This window comes from Homarus americanus, unplaced genomic scaffold (genome assembly GCF_018991925.1).
Source record: "Homarus americanus isolate GMGI-L3 unplaced genomic scaffold, GMGI_Hamer_2.0 scaffold41027, whole genome shotgun sequence".
Taxonomy (NCBI): Eukaryota; Metazoa; Arthropoda; class Malacostraca; order Decapoda; family Nephropidae; genus Homarus; species Homarus americanus.
The window spans coordinates 6494038-6516599 of record NW_024745073.1 but is presented as its reverse complement, the minus strand read 5'-3'; the positions used below and the strand labels follow the sequence as shown (position 1 = coordinate 6516599).

The 22562-nt window shown below is 36.0% G+C and overlaps 1 protein-coding gene across 5 annotated transcripts in view; it reads right to left on the bottom strand.

The window, feature by feature from the left end:
• The window catches only part of LOC121878543 (protein ABHD14B-like), a 34029-nt gene extending 12138 nt beyond the window's left edge, over window positions 1-21891 (bottom strand). Inside the window, exons 1-6 of one of the 5 annotated variants that reach the window (XM_042384831.1) lie at window positions 21756-21876; window positions 14464-14628; window positions 11563-11697; window positions 7973-8144; window positions 4797-5017; window positions 182-335 (exon numbers count right to left, since the gene is read on the bottom strand). In XM_042384831.1, coding sequence (XP_042240765.1) covers window positions 294-335; window positions 4797-5017; window positions 7973-8144; window positions 11563-11697; window positions 14464-14628 — 735 coding nt within the window. In that variant the 5' untranslated portion in view covers window positions 21756-21876 and the 3' untranslated portion in view covers window positions 182-293. Of the gene's footprint in view, window positions 1-181; window positions 336-4796; window positions 5018-7972; window positions 8145-11562; window positions 11698-13540; window positions 13622-14463; window positions 14666-21755 lie in introns of those variants that run through there. The other 4 variants (XM_042384830.1, XM_042384828.1, XM_042384833.1 and 1 more) reach the window with 4 other exon arrangements.
• Window positions 21892-22562: the final 671 nt, after the last annotated feature.

Here is a 22562-nt window from a genome sequence, read left to right as displayed (position 1 = left end):
CTTACCTTTAATCTGACTTACAAATTCCATAAGAATAATTTTTTATAAACCATGGTACCTTTTGCTGCAACTACTAACTCACTGGTAAAAAAATTTTCCACTTACCATCAAGGTTTGCAGAAAGTTCACAGGTATTTCATCTGTTGCATCCACAGCTATAGGTACAAAGCCATCTAACTCATGTGACTGAAGTGCCAACAAGGGGAGTGAGTAAACCCCAGAGAAGGAAGGTGAAACCACAATACAGGGAGGGAGGTCCAACGCGATGAGAAAAGATTGAAGCCAAGTGCGTCTCAGCTCAGGACCCAACTCTTGTCGACCACTATGCCCAAACCCTGCATATTTAAGCCACTAAGAAAATGCATTTCCCTTAAAATAAAGCATTAATATCATTAGCATAATTCTAAAAAAAAGCAGTTATCAAATGTAAATACTGGAGTGCTTCAATATCAGTACAAGCATATTAATGAAGTTAGAGTAAGATTTAACTCCATTAATATGAAGCATTTGGTTGTGTAAGGAGGAGGATGATAACAACAGAGATCTTATTTAGCATCAGGAACACCCTCACACTCCCTACTTTCTTCTGAAAGTATCTACTGTACAGATATATTTTGAAAATGTGAACAGATTGTTTCACTGAATCTGGAATCCTCTTACAGATTTCAAAATAAAATATAACAGGATGGTCAAAGTCGTGTAGGTTCATAGGCAGTTCCTTCAACACATTTACAGGATCAGATTCTTTACTTTCATGTCAAGGCGAATTGGGATTGTTCAGGGCAATTCATTTGCTTGTACAGTACTGTAGCCCCAGAGTGTTGCTAATACAGTACTGTATATCCATTATCTATGTTAATACAATAATAGTACTTTATTTTCAGTAAAGCTTTTAATGTTATATTCTCAAATGTTTCTATCTATTGTTGATTGTCTCATAGATAATAGTTACATTAGCAAAACTCTGGGGCCACCAGCAAGTGAATCACCCCATACAATCTGAAATGACACCACTGAGTACAGTTACCTACAGGTATAGTGGTCCACCTACCCCTCAGTGGCCAACAACTGCTTTCCTCACATTACAAATTTATTCATAAAGTGAATCCGATGTTGCCACCAAGGGGTGGAACACCTGTGGGCAACTGTACATACATCACTAAAATAACTTGCCTGACAATAGAGCTAAATATCTCATTGATTGTCACTGTGAGCATTTTATCTTTAAAATTCAAATCTAACAGCTGCAAAGACTAAATACAGAAAACAATGACAAAGCAACTCGCTTTGTTCAATATTTTGCTGTGTAATTCAATGTACAGGGGTCCCCGGGTTATGAACGGGTTATGTTCCTGAGGACATTCTTAAGTCGGATTTGTATGTAAGTCGGAACACATGCTATAGGCATACAGTAGAATGTCGATATAACACGAGATACGTTCCAAGAGAGGTCGCTTTAAACCGAATTTGCACTAATCAAAGTGTTGTTTCAATGGAATAATTTAGTTTGGTACTTGAGAGAAGCACAAAATACTAAAAAGACTGAGAGTCTACCCAGATGAACCTCAACCCATCGCCTAGAATAAACAAAACATTATTTTTTTTTAGTGTTATGTTAAAACCAACACTCATATATCAACACAGCTAAAAATATGGGAAGTGAAATGGTGTCTGTTTACTATTGATCAGCTGATGGGAAGATGGGGGGAGAGAGAGGTGTGGTGATATGTTTGACAGTTGATGCCAAGGTCTAGTGCTTATTTATTTATGTCCTTGAGAGTGACTAAGTTTTTCTCTTATAAAATGTCATTGAACTGACCTGGGAGAATATAATTAACATTGCTGGAATTCTTATAAGTTAGTGATTAGTTTGAAAATAAACATGCTATAGTTCACATCAGACATACAAATTTTAGTTCTAACTAATTTTATTATAGAGGGCTAAAATTTTTAACTCTTGTGCAAAATATATGACGTTTATATTAAAATTATTCTCTGTCTTGCAAGGATTCTAGCAATGCAAATTATATTCTCCTAACTTTAGACTGTGATATTATATAAGATAAAAACTGTAAGCCTATAACCACCCAACCTTGGCTGGGAAGATGGGGGGGGGGGGGTTGACAGTGACATGTTTGACAGTTGGCACCGAAGGTCTAGTGAAGTATTTATTTGTTTATTTATATCCTTTAGAATGAGTTTTTGTTTTTCACAGAAGTGACCGGGGAGAATATAATTTACATTACTGGAATTCTTATAAGATAGTGATTAATTTTAATATACCCGGTAATCATGCTATAGTTTGCACTAGACAAAAATTTTAGTAATCATTAAGTACATTATTTTGAGTACATGTACAGTACAGCTTTGCCCTAAGGACAGTGTAGCGTGCCCAGAGAAACATTAGGTGCGAATTTTAAAATATGATGCGCCAGATTGACTCGCGCAAAATGGGAAAGATTTGCTTTAAATTAAAACATTGTCCTTAATTGTGGGTATCACTTTAAATCAATATTCTTAAATTGAATCGCTTTAAATCGACGTTCTACTGTACCGTAGTTACAGAACAATGCTGAAAATCCCATTATATCATACCGTAGTCTAAGTCATTATATACATCTAAAATCACTTAATTTATGAGAAAAGAAGAAATAGAATGACAAAATACAGTAAATGAAAGTAAAAAATAAGTCACCAGGTAAATAAAAGACTAAATTTCAAATTTAACCCCTTTCATATATGTGGGTGTTTGTAAGTCTTGGACCTCCTGTATAATATTATGATAAAATTACCCAGTTTTGTGTGTTAACTCCATTTATAAGTGGCTATCAAATTTTTAACAAGCACCCATGTTTTATATACAGTACAGGGTATATGAAAAATAAACCTCCCTACCACATACAATTATGGATTATCAACTCTTATCAATATACAAAACAAAAATCTAAGCAAAATCTTATATCCATTCTAACTGCGCGACAATGCGACATAACCAATATGTTTGGATTCAGTTTGACTGCAGTACTGTACAATAATGCATACCCAATTATTTCTTTTGATTATTAAATTACAAACAAGGGTATCATTCCCTTTCTAACCAATGATAACAAAGGAGGTCATCTGCCGGTGGAAAAAATAAATAAAGGTATATCAAATGAAAATAGAAAAACAACAGAAGAAAAACAACACACTACCAAAGGTAAGGTCATCCATGCATCACAAAGCTCATATTAATGTAAAAGATAAACTAAACAATAAGAAGACAAAAAAAAATCATGCTTATTAGTCCCTCTATGGTCACCAATCATGGTCACACGTACCTTTACCCTGAAGACTTCATGGTCAGTGATCTTAGACTCAATGCCACACTTTAATCAGTTTTACATATCAGTTGCTCACCTGGATACAAGCAGATTGGAAACATACATATCACCATCCTTTACAGTTTCACCTAAAAAGATATGCTAGAGCTGTCTGCGATAAATATTCCCCCACTGGTGCAAAAACCAATGAAAGAGTTGTGATCTCAAAATTTAGGAGCATGAACTGTCACATATAAAGGTATATGAATAGATACAATTCAGTATTATAAAAAGCAATTATGTTAGACCTATTGCAAATATGTACCATGTGCCTAATTTGTACCAAAAAACCTGAGAAGCTTCCTATAATTTTAACAAAGGTTCCATATTTTCAGTATGTCATTGGCAATAGTTATATATATCCATACTACATCAGCAATTATGGCAACATCCAATCCCTAATTAATATCCGTCCAGATATGCAACATTCGTCATAAAATGGCATATGAAGCATCTAAAGTTCAAAGTAACCTCATATCACAAATATTGCAGGAAATCTGCTGAGTTGACCTCAGCATCATTCAGGAACAAAGACCATCTAAAACTGTAAACAATTTGTATAAAAAAATAGATACAAGGGAGTACTGTACTATATACTGAATTAGTAAATTTTGGGGACTGAGGTCAATCTGATGCCACCCTTTCCAGGGGCGGATCCAGGAATATCGGGGGGGTCCAAGAAATTTTTGCTGGGGAAGAACAAGGCGAGCATAGCTAGCCCAGCTATGCGCACTTGATATTAGGGGATATTCTGAAGTCAATAGTAAATACTGTTTACTATACAAAAATGCCTGAGTAACAATACTGCATTAAAGAAAAAGTATTGAAATTTTCTGGTGGGGGGTCCAGACTCAAGGACCCCCCTGGATCCACCCTTGCTTTTTCGATACGACTTCACAGAAAAATGCTTTTCCCTACATGCATAGAATGTTCTTTTTCCTGCCCTGACAGATTTTCCAAGAAGCAGTGGTCTCCATTTGCTTGGGATATTTTTCCTTGCCCTTATATGGCACTGCTGGCCTTCCATGCTCCATCACCTAATGTTCCAGGTTCTCCCAGCCTACAATAGTTTTATGTAGACAAGGGCAAATTTGATGATCAATCTTCTTTTTCATATTCTTCAAAAATTTTCATTCCATTCTCTATCATTATGATGACCTGTATTTCCTTATAGAATTTTTTATTTTTAAATTCCTTTTCAAAGAATACCTCCTTATTCAAGATCAGTCAATATTACAAGAATTTACATAATTTTTCTTTTTAACATTCACAAATTTCTGTAATATGGCAATGCATACTAATATTTCAGTCATTATGGTGTGAGATGCAAACTAATAACTATAAAACTTGCAAATAAATCTAGTTCTATGGTTGTTATTATGAAAAACTCTACTGTATACCCTTACTATTTCCCTAATTAAATTTCTTACTTACCCTCAGCTCTGGGGCCTTCTCTTTGATCAGCTGTGTAGAGACAGGAGCAACTGGCACAAAGCCAGCAAGGTCTTGAGGATACTTGTTGATGAATAAGATGGAGAACTGACCACTCATAGAGGGTGAGACCAGTATAGGATGGGTGACCTTTAAGTTACTCAGTAAGGAGTGCAGATAATCAGCTCTGTCACCTGTCAGTGGACCTGGGGTCTTTCCAAAGCCTTGTGTATCAAACATAAAATTTGTGTAAGCAAAAACAAATAAAATTAAACTACAGTACTGTATTTCAACATTCAAAGAAAATCATTCCATTCCAAAAGGCTGTAAGATGAAAAAAATAAATAAAATGATATTGGGCCTAATTTTCAATCAAGGATATGAATTTTAACAGATATACTATACATTGTAATTTCTGCAGTAGTTACTAACAATGGCTTTAGAGAAATAATCACAAATCATATCTATCTAATTCATAAAATTAATCTGACTCAGAGACCAAGTTATTGTGATCTTCCTAAACTCATGTACTGTACTGTATTGTATAATGTTTATTTTACATTATGATCTTCAATTTGTCAGGCTAGTTTAACTGAACCTTTTGACATTATAAATATGCATGTAAAGCATAAATATAATCAGTAAGAGCACAGCAGACAGGATAGACTGTTGAAGGAATGGATGAGGTGGAGTTAAGTGTGATACTGTAATAAGTCCTGTACAAGGTTAAGTAGTGAGGCTATATGGTCATGTTGAAAAAATAAATCTATCAAGAATGTGAGAGTGTACAAAGAGGAAGAAAGACACAGGCAGGCCAGCAGGATTCAGGAGAAGAGTTCAAGTACAAGTTTGTGTACTGTAGATGCAGGTGAAGAGTTTGGATATAAGTGTAGTAAGGTGAAGCATTTGGGTACAAGTGTAGATTCAGGCGAAGAGTTCAGGTACAGGTGTAAGAGAAATCTCATTGGAAAACTCTTAAGAAAATCATCAGAGCTTGTACTGCATTAAAATCAGGAGAATGCTTACTCCATATCAATAAAATGTAAACCCAATTTTGATTAAATACGTATTCAAATTTTCTCTGACTGATGAGTTTATGAGATAAACCCTTCATGCTTTTCAATCTACAAAATATTGGACTTTAATTGCATCCTAAAATCCCTTTCTCTTCCCCCTAATTAGTATCAGGTGGCTCATCTGCAACTTCCACTACAGTAAATAATTTCACCACTATACACATCTACATTCACTACTAAAGAGCAGGCAAGTATTTTTTATAATGAAAAAAAAAAAATGTGGTAAATAAATAAATCACACAAAAAATACAGTACATGCAATAAGAAAATATAATATAAAATCATTATATATATATATATATATATATATATATATGTATGTATGTATGTATGTATGTATGTATGTATGTATGTATGTATGTATGTATGTATGTATGTATGTATGTATATATATATATATATATATATATATATGCTGGGTCTATATTAGGTGATAAAACAGAATATTGTTGATGCAAGGAAAAATAAGCATGTGAGTACAGTATGAACGTTTGTGACTGGCTTCAGCACACGTTATCATATGTTAATGATTTGCACATAGAAAGTCTTTAAAAAACACATGTCAAGTTGTGACAAAATACTACAAAAGTAAATTAAACAATAAAAGAAGGAATGATTGAGAATGAAACATTAATACTGCAACTAAGACAATACAGTATCACACAAAGCATTCACTTTAAATTCTACTAATGTTATACAGTAGTACCCCGCTTAACGCGGTCAATTGAACCCACAGGGTACCGCGTTAAGTGAAAACCGCGTTAAGTGAACAACAGAACATATGGGATTAATTCCAATAGAGACTGGCCCGACCCCCAAACTCCACTTTTTGACGACACACAACTATGTTGTAGTAAAAATTTTATCTTAACTTTATGATGGTATGCACACACAATTAATAATTAAGAGAAATATCAATAATATTAGGTTTTTTAACACTTGCATTAGTAGAAAAAATGGCTGGGCACACGGGGATGGGGGGTTGGTTCCGAGGCAGAGGGCAAATTATTGGCCCTCACCTGTATCCCTTGTATCAATTGTATCACTATCCACCACAGAGGCTTGCAGGGCCTCTTTGTCAAACCCCTCAAAGGCCATTTAAGTCCATATCCTCACTATAATTATCACTATCACTGACTTGGGCCGGCTGTGGTGGGTGGCGGGTGAAGAACTCGGTAATGTTTTGATGACTGGGCGACCTTGTGCGCATCGTGCCCGCGCCGCTTCCCGCGTATATGATGAAAAATTCCGCGTAAGTGAAAGTTCAGCTCTGGCGAGGCACCGCGTATATGATAAAACGCGTTAAGTGAAACCGCGTTAGGTGGGGTAATACTGTAGTGATGCCCATTTAAATATCAGTTTTGGCGATTTTTGTGACCTACAGTACTTTCCATGGCTGACTTACAGAAGGGCAAAATACTATATAAAGAATTTTTTTTATTATTTCTCTTATTGGTGCAGTCAATAAATAATCTATCTTCCTGAGTGCCTAACTAGGGACTGTACATTGGTTTTGAGTTAGCATTTGACATAACCTCTTTTTTCACATTTTGTCTATTTTTAATATTTTAAACAGGTGTAAATCATGAAGCTGACAGTATTTGCGACATAAATAGGAAAATTACATCTTAACCCAGACAGCTATTTTCATACACCCTCATACTCACATTAATCCTTTTTATCCTCCCACCATTTATCTTTCTCTTCTCTTTCACTCACTCACTCTCATTCACTCACCTACACAAACACAATCTTTCATTCGTACATCCTTTCCTCTCCTCTCTTCCTTTCATCTTACACCTACACATGTATTACAGGTACAATAAACATTCCTCAGGCTGATAATGATGGGGAATAGTGATTATGAAAGTCATCTAAGATCTGACAGCAATATATATCTTTTTTAGCATGTTTGGTTACAATCCACAACTATCCATTCAAGTTATTCTTCATAAAGTTGAATGCACACACAGACAGACAGAGAGAGGGACACACACTCACAGGTACCTACCATTTCTGTCCCTCTCTATAGAATATGGCAGACAAGAAAATCAAGCTTAATATATAAACATTCAATCTATGAGAATCCAGAAACAAACTCACCTGGCAAGTCAATAGCAATAACTCGATGTCCCATTCCTGCTAAAAGGTCGATGGTGTGCAGGTCTAACCATGTTTTAGAATTAAATGCAGCACCATGAAGTAGCACAACAACTTCACCACTACTAGCAACACCCTCTGGAGGTTGAGCCTCACGATAGAAAGTATTTGACCCCTGAGGATGAGATATTTAGAGATCAAAGTTAAAAAATTTCATCTTAAACAGAAGACATCTCACTTTAGTATGAGAAATAACAACAAATACACAGTTTATATGTATTCCTTTAATACATTTGAGGTATATGATACTATATTTTCTTTCGTGTTAATATCTACAGTACAGTATTACATAGAAGACTCAACCTAAAATCCATTCTCTGGCAGAGCCTGTAGCGAGCTTACTGACAACCCCGAAAGCATCAGCCAAGATTGTTCTGTTAATCCCTCTAGATATTCCAATCATTCTATCCTCTCCATCACATGATTACCTTAAAAGAGGAAGACTTCGTGGTACTGAACAGGAATATAGTGCCTGCCTCTCTAACAGTGGTCAGGTGTTCCATCCCTGGGTCAGATGTGTAAAGGGTGTTATCCAGTGTGATCCTACCAAACATGGCAGGATTTCTCCAAGTATTCCAGTACATCCTCTACTAACACTGGACAATGAAGTTCACAACAGAAAATAGAGTAACTGTGCAAGAGCTAATAATCTGGCAAGTAGTAAAAATGATAAATTAACAGCTGCCTTCTAGAAGCTAGGGGCCAGATATTCAAAAGAATTTACAATGTTGTATCTGCCACCTGCCATTGCAAATCAATTCTCGAAGTTGTAAGTCCAATCTCTAGTGATACTCCAAACAAAATATCCACCATCTTGTGACATTATGTACTGTACTTGGAGGGTGTAACTTCCAAGACCCCTGGAACTCTTGTAATGGAATCAACCCCAGACATAGTACAGTATAGTACACTGTGCTGTATACAGGTATTTCCAGATTGCATAAACAGTCTATGCCTTATAAGCTATGATAAACCTCATTAAAGTTGTCAGAGAATACTGCAGAAAATAGGTTTCATATATTATTTCAATAGAATATGATATTAAAGGATAGAATCTAATCAGTTAAAAATTATCCTATAAACAGCTGTGGCTGTTTATATTTTAGCAGGCAAGAGAGAGTTGATCAATGTACAGTACATTTAAATGATCGAGCTTTGCAACGCGAAAGAAGGTAACGAGACCCCCTTGGACCCCCTTAACATGAGTGATGAACAATTGTGAAATTTTTATGCTATATGAGGAATTAGACACCTTTTTACAGTAGAGAACGAAGAGGGCATATGCTGTTCCGGTATGCACCCATTTTTTGGTGATTTTTATTTGCACTTTTCATGATACTTTATTTTAATCTATGCTACAGGTTGTACCTCTCTAGTCCGGCAATCTGTGGTCCAGAAACTCCTGTGGTCCGGAACGATTTTAGTTTGCCCATGAAGAAAATTAATTTGAGTCTGGTACTTTCAATGTTTGGCTAAATTTTGCCTTATTTACCCAACTTTTTTGGCGAATTACTACCTGTAATAAAGCAACATCCTAATAAACCAACGAAAATAACACAGATAAAGTTAAATAAAAACAAAAAACAACACAGGAAAAGTTCTTATGTTCTACAGCTTCAGCTAGAGTTGAACCTGATGACTTGGCAACTTCGTCATCTGGGTAAAAACACACACAACAACATTGGCTGTCTTTATGTTTTCAACTTTACTACCACTGGTGGGTAGAATTTTTTTTTTAAATTCAGAAACATTAATTAAAATATGTATGAACAGTATAAGTGATGCTTTCATATTCTTATGCAGAATGATGACGATATGTTTTCACGTGTGCGCACTTACATAGGTGATCTCACTTTTTTTCTTTACCATTATTGGTTAGCTACTTATATTGTTCCATTTATTAACATTAAATACCATTACTTAAAACAACCATATTAATTTTTTACATTAATTTTACTACAGCTACAACCAGGGTCTTATTTTCTTTAGTTTTATATGTAGAACCAATCAGTCACTGGTTTTATAATCAACGAAAACATTGCCGTCTCGTTTCCTCGTGTTTTAATATTCTACGTATTATTAATGAATTGTATTGTTCATTTTGCACACAAACTTTAAGTCAATCAAAAAGACATTCAGTAATAAACAATAATGAATCTTTTGTACATAAGAGAAATGACGCTGTTTACACGATTTGTGCACGTCTGAACATTGGCAGGCCCCTCAAACCCGTTGAAATTCGAGTTTCCACCGTCGAAATTTTAAATTGTGTATTTTTTTTTGTGTCCAAATAAAAAGCGTCGAATTAAAAACTCGCGAAATTTGAGAACCTACTGTACAACATTTAACCCTTCAATATGTCTTCAAAGAGACCACGAAGCAGTGAAAGTGGTGTTAGTGCTTCCAAGCGTAAGCACGAGTCACTATCTATCCAGGAAAATGGTGAATTTCCATGGTCCGGCACCGGTCAGGTCCCGAGGTTGCCGGACTAGAAAGGTACAACCTGTACTAGTTTCTTGAATCGTTAAATAGTGTAGCTATATGCATTTTTTTTATTGTAAATTTTACTTTTTTTTCTATTTTAATATTAATTGTAATCTTGGTGTGAAATATAGTTATGGTTTTGTTTAGTTTGTGGAAAATAAGTAAGAAATGTAAATAAAATCCCAAGGTGTCCTTATTATTGGTGAACCTATTTTGAAATTCACCAATATCTCTTGGTACTCAAGCCATAAAATTCACTGCACTTAAAACCGAGTCCTAATTATTACTGTTCACTCTGACATGTACTTTGTTGTCAAATTTTCCCCAGAAAACATTCTTCCACCTTTTCACCTCTTCTAGCTAAAACCTCTGCATCTGAAAAATTTGGGCATCTTTTTGAGAGCTGGGCCTTCCATCTTCAGCTTCTTAAACTTCTTTTGTTTATAAACCTCATGCCCCAAGCCATCTGATATCTTTAGCTTGTGATTGGTTGGTATGTTTTGAAAGTGGAACTGTGATTGACTGGCCTGCACGAAGACTTTCTCTACAATGTTTATATTCGAGTTACAATACACTTACACCATCGCAAAAAGTTTTGAGCATGGGAGATCTACAATGTTCTGAGCAGTTTGTAAGGTTGAAATATTGTAAGTCAGTTACAATATCACCAATATTGTAACTTACAAGGTTTGGAGTATTTGTCCTGAAGTCTCATAACAGATGAGTCTGTCGAATCAGCACACAACATGCCAAAGTATATTGTCTGTCATCTTTGATTTAAGTTAATCCACTATATTCTACTCAGTTCTAGCTGACTAATCACCGACACTAGTGAGGAAAGAAGGTTTCTAAGCTGCCTGGTTATGGTTTCTGCCACCCCATTGCCAGTTGGCTCGCATGAGGGAAGTGGTGGTGAAACAAAATTCCAGGACTGGACACACGTGCCCACACTTGAGAGTTAAAACAGTCATCATAAAGATGGATTTGGGCAACTTTCAAACTCTCTAGCCAAAAGGATCCGGTGTTATTCAGGTACCATAAGTACTTACCATAATGTTGATGGTGTGGTTGGTGACGTGAACCTTTTGAGCAGCCTCATTAACTTGGGAGGGAATCTGCTCAGACCTGAAGTCAAAGTTACGCCAGAAGTTGGGCTCAGCCATTGTTCTCCCACTGAGATCACGCTAGAGGAGATATATCAGAGTACATATCAAAAATTTATGACAATGAAATTAGGCTGCTTATAAAAATAATAATATGATATTTGTTCTATGGTGTGAATTTTTTACACTTATATTATGGCTATTTTTTTTATTTTGGCCTTATTGCAAAAAGTCAACCAGTTGGCCTTTTTGTTTGATGGCATTAAATGCCAAACTATGGTTAAGTTAGGGGCCTGACCTATTTGCAAAATTGGCCCTTTTGCAAAAAGGCCGTAACATACTAATAAAGGACAATAAACTCTTGATAAACCATGGTGTGGTTTTCAACTGAACACCACATCAAACAACTTGAAGTACTAATGGAAAAAATAAGGTTATGTTTCTAGGTTCAGATTCTCAAAGCTTTGCACCTTTCTTTGTTCTTGTATCTGGACATATAAGAATACTGTATACCTTATTTTCTGACAGAATAAAATACATACACAACATCAGATACTTGTATGACCTTAGAATTACCGGTACACTTGAGAATAATGGATACCTTAGCGAGACGTGTTTTCTTAAATCAGTTAAGAAGACAATATAAACATATCCAAAGCCTGGACTACTAAAAATACTTGTGAAATTACAAGAAATCAAATTAAAATAAGAATTTTAAATTATGTTTAACAAAGTACAGTATACAGTAGGCACTCCTCGACTTACGACCTACTCGACTTATGACCACCTGGACATACGACCGCCGCAGTCGTATAAAATATTTTTCAAATTACGTATTTTTGAGTCCCGACGTTAGTGATCGCGCTGTGTACTGTACTGGCAATTTTTTTTTTGTAATTCCCTTTAAAATGGCTGGCAAGCGTAAAATTGAAAGTTCTCGTGGTGCCGAGAAGAAAAAGAGACACCCATTTTAGATTTTCCATGTATAATTTTCGCCTTTTCGACTTACGACCAATTCGACTTCTGACCTGGTCTTCGGTCCAGAACCCCGTCGTAAGTCGAGGAGAGACTGTATTGCATATATAAGAAAAGGACCAAGTAAATTAAGAGAAAAACTATTCTAATACTGAAGGGAGACTAATATACAGGGTCAGACTGAGCTGCCTAAAGTCAAACTGAGCTGTGGACATTATCTAAAAATCTATTCTCTGTACTGTTTTGCACTCTATTAGTTGTAATTAGTAAATATAAAACTAATATGGGTAGTGAAATAAAAAGTAATGCAACAATAATTAAAACTGTTTGCCATATATGGGTACATGCTGGAATGTATACAGTACCTGCATTGTGTGTGTGTGTATATATATATATATATATATATATATATATATATATATATATATATATATATATATATATATATATATATATATATATATATATATATATATATATATATATATATACACACACACACACACACACACACACACACACACACACACACACACACACACACCATACGATTTAGTGAAAATCTATCTATCGGCATCTAACTATCTTATCACAATCAAGGCCAAGTCTTCCTGATAACATACACTGTCTGTTCAAAAAATTTCTTACTTAAAGCATGCTTTCTTATTTGTTGACAATCTTTTTTTTTTACTAAAGGTACTGTAGTTGAATTTTATATAATAAGGTAAGAGACTTCAGTGCCGACTTCAAAGCACTGCAACTACAGCTTCCAAAGCTCACATACTGTATTCTATAACTGAACAAACTACTGTAATTAGTCATATTTCAAGCTGTTGCTGAATGATTCTGACTAATAACCAAGTACTGTACTGTACATAATTTAATTTTTAGAGGATTATCAAAATTCAACAACATAAAGTGAAGATAAAATGGGAAACACTGAGCTTACTTTTGGCTACCACAGATATGGTTGCAAGGCTTACTGACAACAATGGCTGACTTCAACTATCATTATGAATCACCATGACTTGTAGGTTTAGTTACAACCATTCAACATGACCGTAATGTCACTACCCTGGAGATTCTTAGAATAAATTTTAAGTTAGGACACTCAAAGTTAAGAAAAATTAAATACAGTACAGTATAGGTATAAACATTATACTGTACAGTATATTAGATAAAATAAAGTACCCATACAAATAAAAAATTAAGGGGAAAGCATCTTTACAAACAGGACAACAACATACAGGTAATATTGTGCAGTCTTGTATTTCATTCAAAAATTTTCTGAATTTTTTAATGCTCTTGGGGTTTATAATAACATACTGGAATTCACGAATATGCAAATCAGCTACTGTATATCAAGTAACACCTTTATTAGTAACTACTTACACAATTAATTCCCATCACCACCTGTAGATTTCTTGTATATTTAACAACTTAACCTGGGACCCATAGTCCTATAAGACTCACAATACACTTTGCCTATGAAATAGTGCTTATCAAGAGGTCAATTGGTAGCAACCACCATCCTCTTTCTGAATGGAAAATCCATGCACTATACTGTAATGTATCAGATAATCCCATCAATTAGGAAAACATAAAAACAAGCATAACACATAAAAAAAAAAATTCTTGGCTCAACTCAGACTCTACAGGACTGACGTGCAGTACTACTCAAGAAGATTAGTGCCAGATACTGCACTTATGGAGTGTCCTGAATCTACACCAATGGCATGGTGTGCTTGTGTTATACTGTACTCAAACCACCTGGTGGAAGGTGGTTTTACCAAGATTTTAATTAGTTACTGTATACAGAAAAAATTCTGAAAATTCTACAGTAAGTTTGTCTATCACTGATAAAAATCTAACCTTATCTAGTGTTGAAACTTGTTCAAAGGCTTTTCCTAATTTTGCCTGTCGCCCAGTGGTTGTCAGAGCAGAGAAGACAAGACAAACTGCAGCCACACCTGCTACCAATGCCATTACACGAAATGGCGTCATTGTTAATTTGGGTAGCATCAAACTGGGTGCCATCTGAAAATAATTTGGGTAGCATCAAACTGGGTGCCATCTGAAAATGGCAAGAGGTAAATTAATAAATAGCTAACATTTCTTATCTATGATTCACAAATCTTGACAACTTCCTTCAAAAAAAAAAAAAAATAAATAAATAATTAAAGTTTCTCAACTTGTATAAAAATTTTAACGCACCTTCCTTGATTCACACAAAGTATCATAGAGAATGGAGAACAAATATAAGTTCATCTAATAAATGTGGTATCTAACAAAAATAAACTGGAGGTATTTACCAAACTATAAGTAATGAAAATGATTGACTTAAAAAAAAAAAAAACGTGATTGGGGTGTAGTTGATACCTGTACTGTACAGAGGTAGTGGTAGTACAATTGCCTCTCACCACTGCATCACCGGTACAATTCCCAGGTCAAATGTGAGAAGAGTTTTATCAAGTGTGACACTACTAAATTTTGCAGGTTTTATCTGGGTACTCCAGTTTCCTCTTGTATTAAAACTAGACAATAAAGGCATAACAAAGAACAGACCATTTGCCCAAATGGTTAATAATCTGACAAGTGGTGGAAATGATAATAAAAAAAAGGTTTGTGTTTTAACCCCATCATTATCAAAAATTCCTTTTACAGTACCAGTATCCCTTTCATTTAAAATTCTCAAACCAAAGGTACTACCTTCCTAATTCCTCTTCTAAATTCACTTTGATCTTCAGATAACTTACCATTCATTGTAGTGTTTATTACCATAATTATTAAACTAATTGCCAGCGTCACAGTCAAATATAGTTCTCGCATTGTTTGCTGGAATTGGACGATTAGCCAATCAGAGTGCAATCACGGTAAAATAGCATTAGTAGGAACATAGCCGGTCACAGCAAAATATCCACTGCCATTTAAAAATGCTGCAATTTCACTGTGTTTTATAGTGAACACTGTTGTAGTTATGGGACATGTGTTAAAAATGGTTATTTCTAAATTAAACCTAATCTTAGTTGATAAGAAAAACAAGCAGCAGAAGCACTGTTAGAAGACCTCTCCAACCTAACCAAAGAAAAATACCTAACCTTACCTACCAAAGAAACTTTACCTAACTTCCTAGCCGTGAGCTCCACCCTCTGGACCCCACGGTATATTAAACAGAAAGAACTTACTATGATATGGTGTAATTTTATATTTTTGTGGACATGAAAGCAGCTGCCGGGACAATGTGGCTCATAAACATACACTGGCGACTATTAGCAAAATATAAACATCAAAACAAATACTGTAATGCATCGGTGGGTTACTCGTCGATATTAGCTGAGGAGGGCACTTACCTCAAGTGCGGTGTGTGTGTATGGGTGGTGGTGGTGGTGGTGCACAAAACTGATAGCTAGTTTATCCAGAATTTACCATTTCATAAAACCATGAGTCACTAACTATGTCTCTATTATACTTGACATCAAATACTGTATTTCAATTACAGTACAGTATTATCAAAATATTAAAGCTATATTGTACTGTACACTTGAGTTTATGGTCAATTAACTTATATTGATACAGTATAAGACCCTGGTTTCTGTATCTCCAGATAATTAACACTAATATGTCACATCATATTAAACTTCAGTCAGAACAGAACTTAATAAACTGCTACAAATTTTCACCTTACAGTAAGTCACAGGGAAAAAAATTCTCGTTATCAAACATATGTATTCCATGAGATTACCTTTTCTGCACTCAACAACCTACACTGGTCAATATTTAGAAGTTACCACCACCGAACTGTGTTGTCTGGTAGACCCTGCTGCCACATGGCATCACAAAAATTGTGAACAAGTCTCAGGTTGCTGATCTGACTTTCTGCTTCATTTACACACAATTGCAGGGTCTCAATTGTTTCACTTACTATTGACAACACAACATACATATATTGTTTCTCACTTTTGATCTTTTTTCATTTTTTTATTTCTTTATGGTTCTTTATTATCATGCGAGTCCTATCTTCAAGAAGGGCGATCGTCACTCCACGAACAACTATAGACCGGTGAGCCTGACCAGCATAATATGCAAAGTACTTGAGAGTATTATCAGAGATGCAGCGATGGAATATCTACTACGAAACAACCTTGTAAAGGATTACCAACACGGTTTTATGCCGAGGGCTCCTGCTTAACACAATTGCTCAAGGTATTGGATATTTGGACCCATATTCTGGAACGGGGTGGTAATATCGACAATATTTACCTATATTTTACCAAGGCTTTCAACAGTGTACCCCACGAAAGGCTGAAAATCAAACTGGAAGGATACGGAATTCGGGTGTGTGGTGATTAATGACACGAAATCGTCATCCGTACCTGTCACAAACGGGGTACCACAGGGCAGTGTATTGGGCCCGCTGTTGTTTGTTTGTTTCATAAATGACATGCCTGACGTTGTACACTCCTCCATACAAATGTTTGCCGATGACGCCAAGTTATTTCGGGAAATCAAGAACCAAGCGGACTGTGAAGAGCTGCAGAAGGACCTCTGTGGGCTCCAAGAATGGTCGAAGAAATGGCTGCTGAGATTCAATGTCACCAAGTGTAAGAGGATGCACCTGGAGCGTACAAAAGGTAAGGAGGCGTATCATATGTCCCAACAGGATGAAGAAACTGCACTTTTTGAGACTGAATGTGAGAAGGACCTAGGTGTGTATGTTGACAATGAGCTGAAGTTCTCTGGCCATTGCGAGAAGAAGGTAAATCAGACAAATAAATTTTTGGGTCTTATAAGATCGTTCAGATATCTAGACGGTCCGTCCCTCATAACGATCTTCAAGAGTGAAGTGCTTCCCATCTGGAGTACTGTCACCCCATCTGGTCCCCGAGATATGCTAGGGACTGTCAGTTTGTTGAAAATGTTCAAAGGAGGGCCACCAGACTGGTGCCTGCCCTTCGACACCTCAGCTATCCCGAGAGATTGGAGCACCTGAACTTGCCTAGCTTATAGTACAGACGGGCAAGGGGTGACCTAATTGAGGTGTATAAGCATCTCAAGGGGCACTACTCAGTCGAGTGTCCTTACTTGGAGCTGGCGGATGCTAGCTTCACAAGGGGTCAAAGCTCAAGATTGAAGAAGCTGCAAGTCCAGAAAACTGTGAGGGCAAACTTTTTCAGAATGAGAGTTGTGAACTCTTGGAACAATCTACCAGAAAGTGTTGTGATGACACCAAGTGTGAGCTCTTTCAAGACCTTGACCAACACTGGAGCGGGTTCAGGTACATTCAGGAGCCGGTGCATGCCCAGTACTTGCCAACAGTGCGTAACAGAGACGTGACCGATCGCCCAAGCAGCTAACGAGCCGATCAGTAATGAAGAGGATAAAAGTAAAAAAATATCAATTATTATTATTACTATTATTATTATTACACTACTGTATTATTATTTTTATTACCATTATTATTAAATTTTCGCCCCCCAGGCCCTGATGTGGGCTAATCCCCGTAAAAAAAAAAATGAATACTGTACAAGTCATATATGGGGAGATAGAGAAAAAAATAAATAAAAATAATTTATTCTATTATGTTTCTATCGGAAACTTATAGTTTTGAGTTATTTTAACTTTTATTTTATAATACTTGGCCCATCAGCGTGAGTGCCGATGTGTCTTGTGCTCGCAATTTTACCTGGCAACACTTGGTAAAGGAAGGCTGTATGTAAAGGTGATTGTGATTGGTGGATCTGTTTTTGGCTGTATCACTGTCAGGATAATTATTAAACAAACCAAAGGTAGAATTTTTATAATAATAGACTATTCATTATTATGTAAGGTCATAAGAAGTTTCCAAATTTTTTTTATATTTGCTTAAATAATGAAGAAAATTATATTAATTAATTGGCAACTCAACTACAACCACAGCTGCCAGAAGATTCTCACATCAAATTTTCTTCATTATTAAAACAAATATAAAAAATTTGGAAACATCTCATGACCTTAAATAGCAATGAAGAGTTTATTATTATAAATATTCTACCTTTGGTTTATTTAATAATTATCCTGACAGTGATACAGCCAAAAACAGATGTAATTCAGAGTGTCAATACTGCGTAGATCACCATGCGTGGTACTGTGATGAGACAGAAACTGACGGCCGTTTGCTCATTCAAGTCGCATCACTCTATCCTTTTTTTTAAGGGGATAGCCCACCCGAGCACAGGTCACTGACCCACATCGGGGCAGAAAGTCAGATCAGCAACCTGGGACTTTGTCACAATTTTTGTGATGCCATAAGGCAGCAAGGTCTTCCATCAGACAACACATTATGCTATCTCTTACTTAAGGCAAGTTTCTTACACACTATGGGTTGGGTTAGGTTAGGTAGATTAGGTTAGGAGAGGTTAGGTAGGTGAGGTTAAGTTAGGTTAGGTTTAATGATTTTATTTTTTTAGGTTTTTACATTATTTGACCTTCCACTTTTTTTGTCAATATCTCAACTACTGCTCATTTCCGACAACGATGAAGGTCATACTTGTATTTAACACAATGATTTACATTATATAAACCCATTTTAAAAAGTTAATTAGGTAGTAGCAACTTCTAAATATTGACCCTTCCACTTATTAGACCAGTACTGTACAGTAATTGTGTTTCCAACATCAGACACTACTCATGACATTATGGTGAACCTTCACTACAGTAACATGGTAGGTAGGGGTGTCATGTAACATTACAAGTTAAGGCTGATACTTGACAAGAGTAATCACGCCTTAGTACCAACCTGAGGAAATTCTCCAAAGAAGTAAACCTTTTTTACCGAGGAACTAACAAGTAGGAGTTTAGGTTGTACCATTCTCATTATGTATTACCAAAGTTAAAAGCATGAGTGTGAAGAGTAAATGATATTTTTATATTAGTTCACACAACATTCCTACCTGTAATCTTATATCATATTCGAAAAAAGACTTCTAATTTTAAGATAATTTTCTTCTATTACATTACCATTGGAAGCGTATAATAACAGAGATAGTGCATGCCAAATCTTTCTCTCTTTAATTCCATTAATCTTCAGCCATTATCGCTTACCCGACCTACCACTCAGCGTGTTCCCTTCATAAATCATCATGCACATGCGTTCCCTTATACGTCATGCGGCCAAACAAGTTTTTTTTTTTTTTTGGCCACCAATTAAAATGAATTGTGGTTTCTGCTTTTAGAATTCGCGGTATTTTTTGCCCAATCAGATTCGATTGTGATTTTGGGTCTCTCATGCTTCGAAATTCAAATTCTTTTCCGACCATGGAAGTCTGTGATGAGTGTCACTTCAATTATATGGAGTTAATTGTGCGTTTTGGGAAAAACAAACAAGAAATAGCATTTATTAGATCTCATGGTGTTCTCCCAACCTCAGTAAAGATTCTAATATGGAATAAGGTAAGAAATAACAGTGATTCCCTCATGTGGTGAGAGTCTGTTATGTAAAAACACAGTGAGTTAGGTTAGGTCAGGTAAGGTTAGGTCAGGTTTGGATAGGTTAGGTCAGGTCAGGATAGGATAGGATAGGATAGGATAGGATAGGATAGGATAGGATAGGTTAGGTTAGGTTAGGTTAGGTCAGGCTAGGTTAGGTCAGGCGAGGTCATCCCAAAAAAGGTAAGGTTCATATGTTTTTCTAGTGTTTTTTGGTGAATTTTGTATTCACTTGGTCATGATTTTTGTCGGAAAATGACCCACCCAAAACCCTGGTTCCCAGGATGCCCTATCTTGTTGGGGGAAGAAGGGGGCGATGACTAAAAAACAGACAATTTCCGACGGAAATCAAAGTCAGAACCAATCAAAACACACAAAAATACCCTAGAAAATCATAGTTTTGACTGTCTAACAGAGTTGTGTGAACTACTATAAATTTACCTTCATTTTTTGTGAAAATTATTTTGAGGGACAAAAACTTAACATTTTCATTTTAACAGAAGCCTCAGTAAATTTTTACTTTCGAACAGGAGTCCCTAGGAGTTGACCAATATGTTTTTTCCAGTGTATTTTGGCACTTTAAACGAATCTGACCTTCATTTTGGGTGGAAATTACTAGTTTTGCCCCCCACCCCAACAATAATGGGGGAGCCTGCAAAATCGGGGTTTTTGGGTGGGGGAGAAAACGAAAACGAGTCATCTGACCTAACAAAACCTAACTTAACTCCTAGCTGGGGGCTCCGCTCCCAGACCCCCGGATGGCCTAGCTTAAACTAACCTAGTTTCATAAGTTAAAAACTTTGGGGCGCGCCATGTCCGAAAGTACAATACCTTAGTTAGAAGTGGAAGGACCAGGGATGCGTAGGAATTGGATAGAATAATCGTCTTTCTCGTAAAACTCAGCAATAAATTAATAATCGTAGGAGCACAAAGACAACCAACCTCTACCATGGCCATTGTGAAACTGGTCAATGAAATTAAAATCATACCCAGGCTGCTTCCTTTGAAAAAAATCAAATGTGATTGGTCGAAAAAAATTAGCGTGATGATATCGATTCCTCATTGGTCACGACTCAATGACGTCAGTCAACATTGTGTATGCGTGATGGGCATATAACTTCTCACAAAGACTGAAAACTACTTAAAATCAATTAAATTCAATTGTGTCGCTATTATCCATTTCCGCCATGTATATATGGGGTTCAAAATGCTCAGAATAGCGAGATCTAAATGTTTCAGGGATTTATAACTTTCGGGGGCACTATGTCTGAAAGTAAAATAATACTGAAACCGCTAATTTGCACAAAAATGGAGGTCAGATTTGAGTAAAATACACTAAAAATAACCTATTCTCACACCATACGAACTAACTAACCTCACCTAACCTATCTATAAAAAAAGTGATTTGCCCCAGAGATAAATGTCAGAATTATATAAAACAGCAAGAAAAATAGCGAAAAATATATTTTTCATGTGAAAAAAAGGTGATGGTGGATCACGAAAAAAACAACTATTATCCTATATTATTAAGATTACTGTTGTAATTTACTCATTTACTATCACAAATTTACTCACCAAAACAGTGACGTTCTAACTAGGGTCAAGGTTCCTTGCAAACTCCTTGACAATCTCTATGCCTCAACATAGGTAATGTAATTTACAGTTCTTTATATATATTAAAGTGTGATTGCATTACGTACCTGTAAATATTAGTAGAAAAATGATAAGGAAAACTATACGGCGCCTTTCACTGTGAGGTCGACGAGTGTTGACGTTTACACCAGAGAACTTGGTGGTTTGACACATGTGCCATGGTTATCATTTACATTCATAACATATACTCTAACTTCATAAATGTCCCCCAATCAAAATTAGGTAAATACTAAACTTAATTTATAGAAAAATATATATATATAATGACCAAGTAACTGTAATTATATGCACAATTGCCAATTTTAGTTAGTCATTTCAGGTATATGTGGCAGCAGTGAGTGAGCACATTCACACTCTTTCTATGTAAACTGAACGAGTTCGAATTATAGCGTATAGTACTGTGTTATTTTATATGGAATCTTCATTCACAGTACGTTGTTTAACTTATTATGTGTTGTTCTGTACTTCTTGAGATATTTTTTCTTAATTAATCGATATTGTAAATTCAACAAAAGTAACAACCCCAGTAGCTATAGTGACAAGGAACTGCAATCATGGTGTACATGACCAATGAATTAGAATTTGCCTGCCCTTAAGAATACACACTGTTGTAACTTTAAAAAACGCAAGTATCTCTAAATTCAGGGACCGCCGCTTCCTGTAGGCCTTTATATGTATTTAATGCAATTGATGTTGACATTTACTTTTACTTTTATCCTCTTCGCCACTGATCGGCTCGCTAGCCGCCCGGGCGATCGGTCACGTCTGTCACGCACTGTTGGCAAATACTGGGCATGCACCGGCTTCCGAATGTACCTGAACCCGCTCCAGTGTTGGTCAAGTCTTCTCTTGAA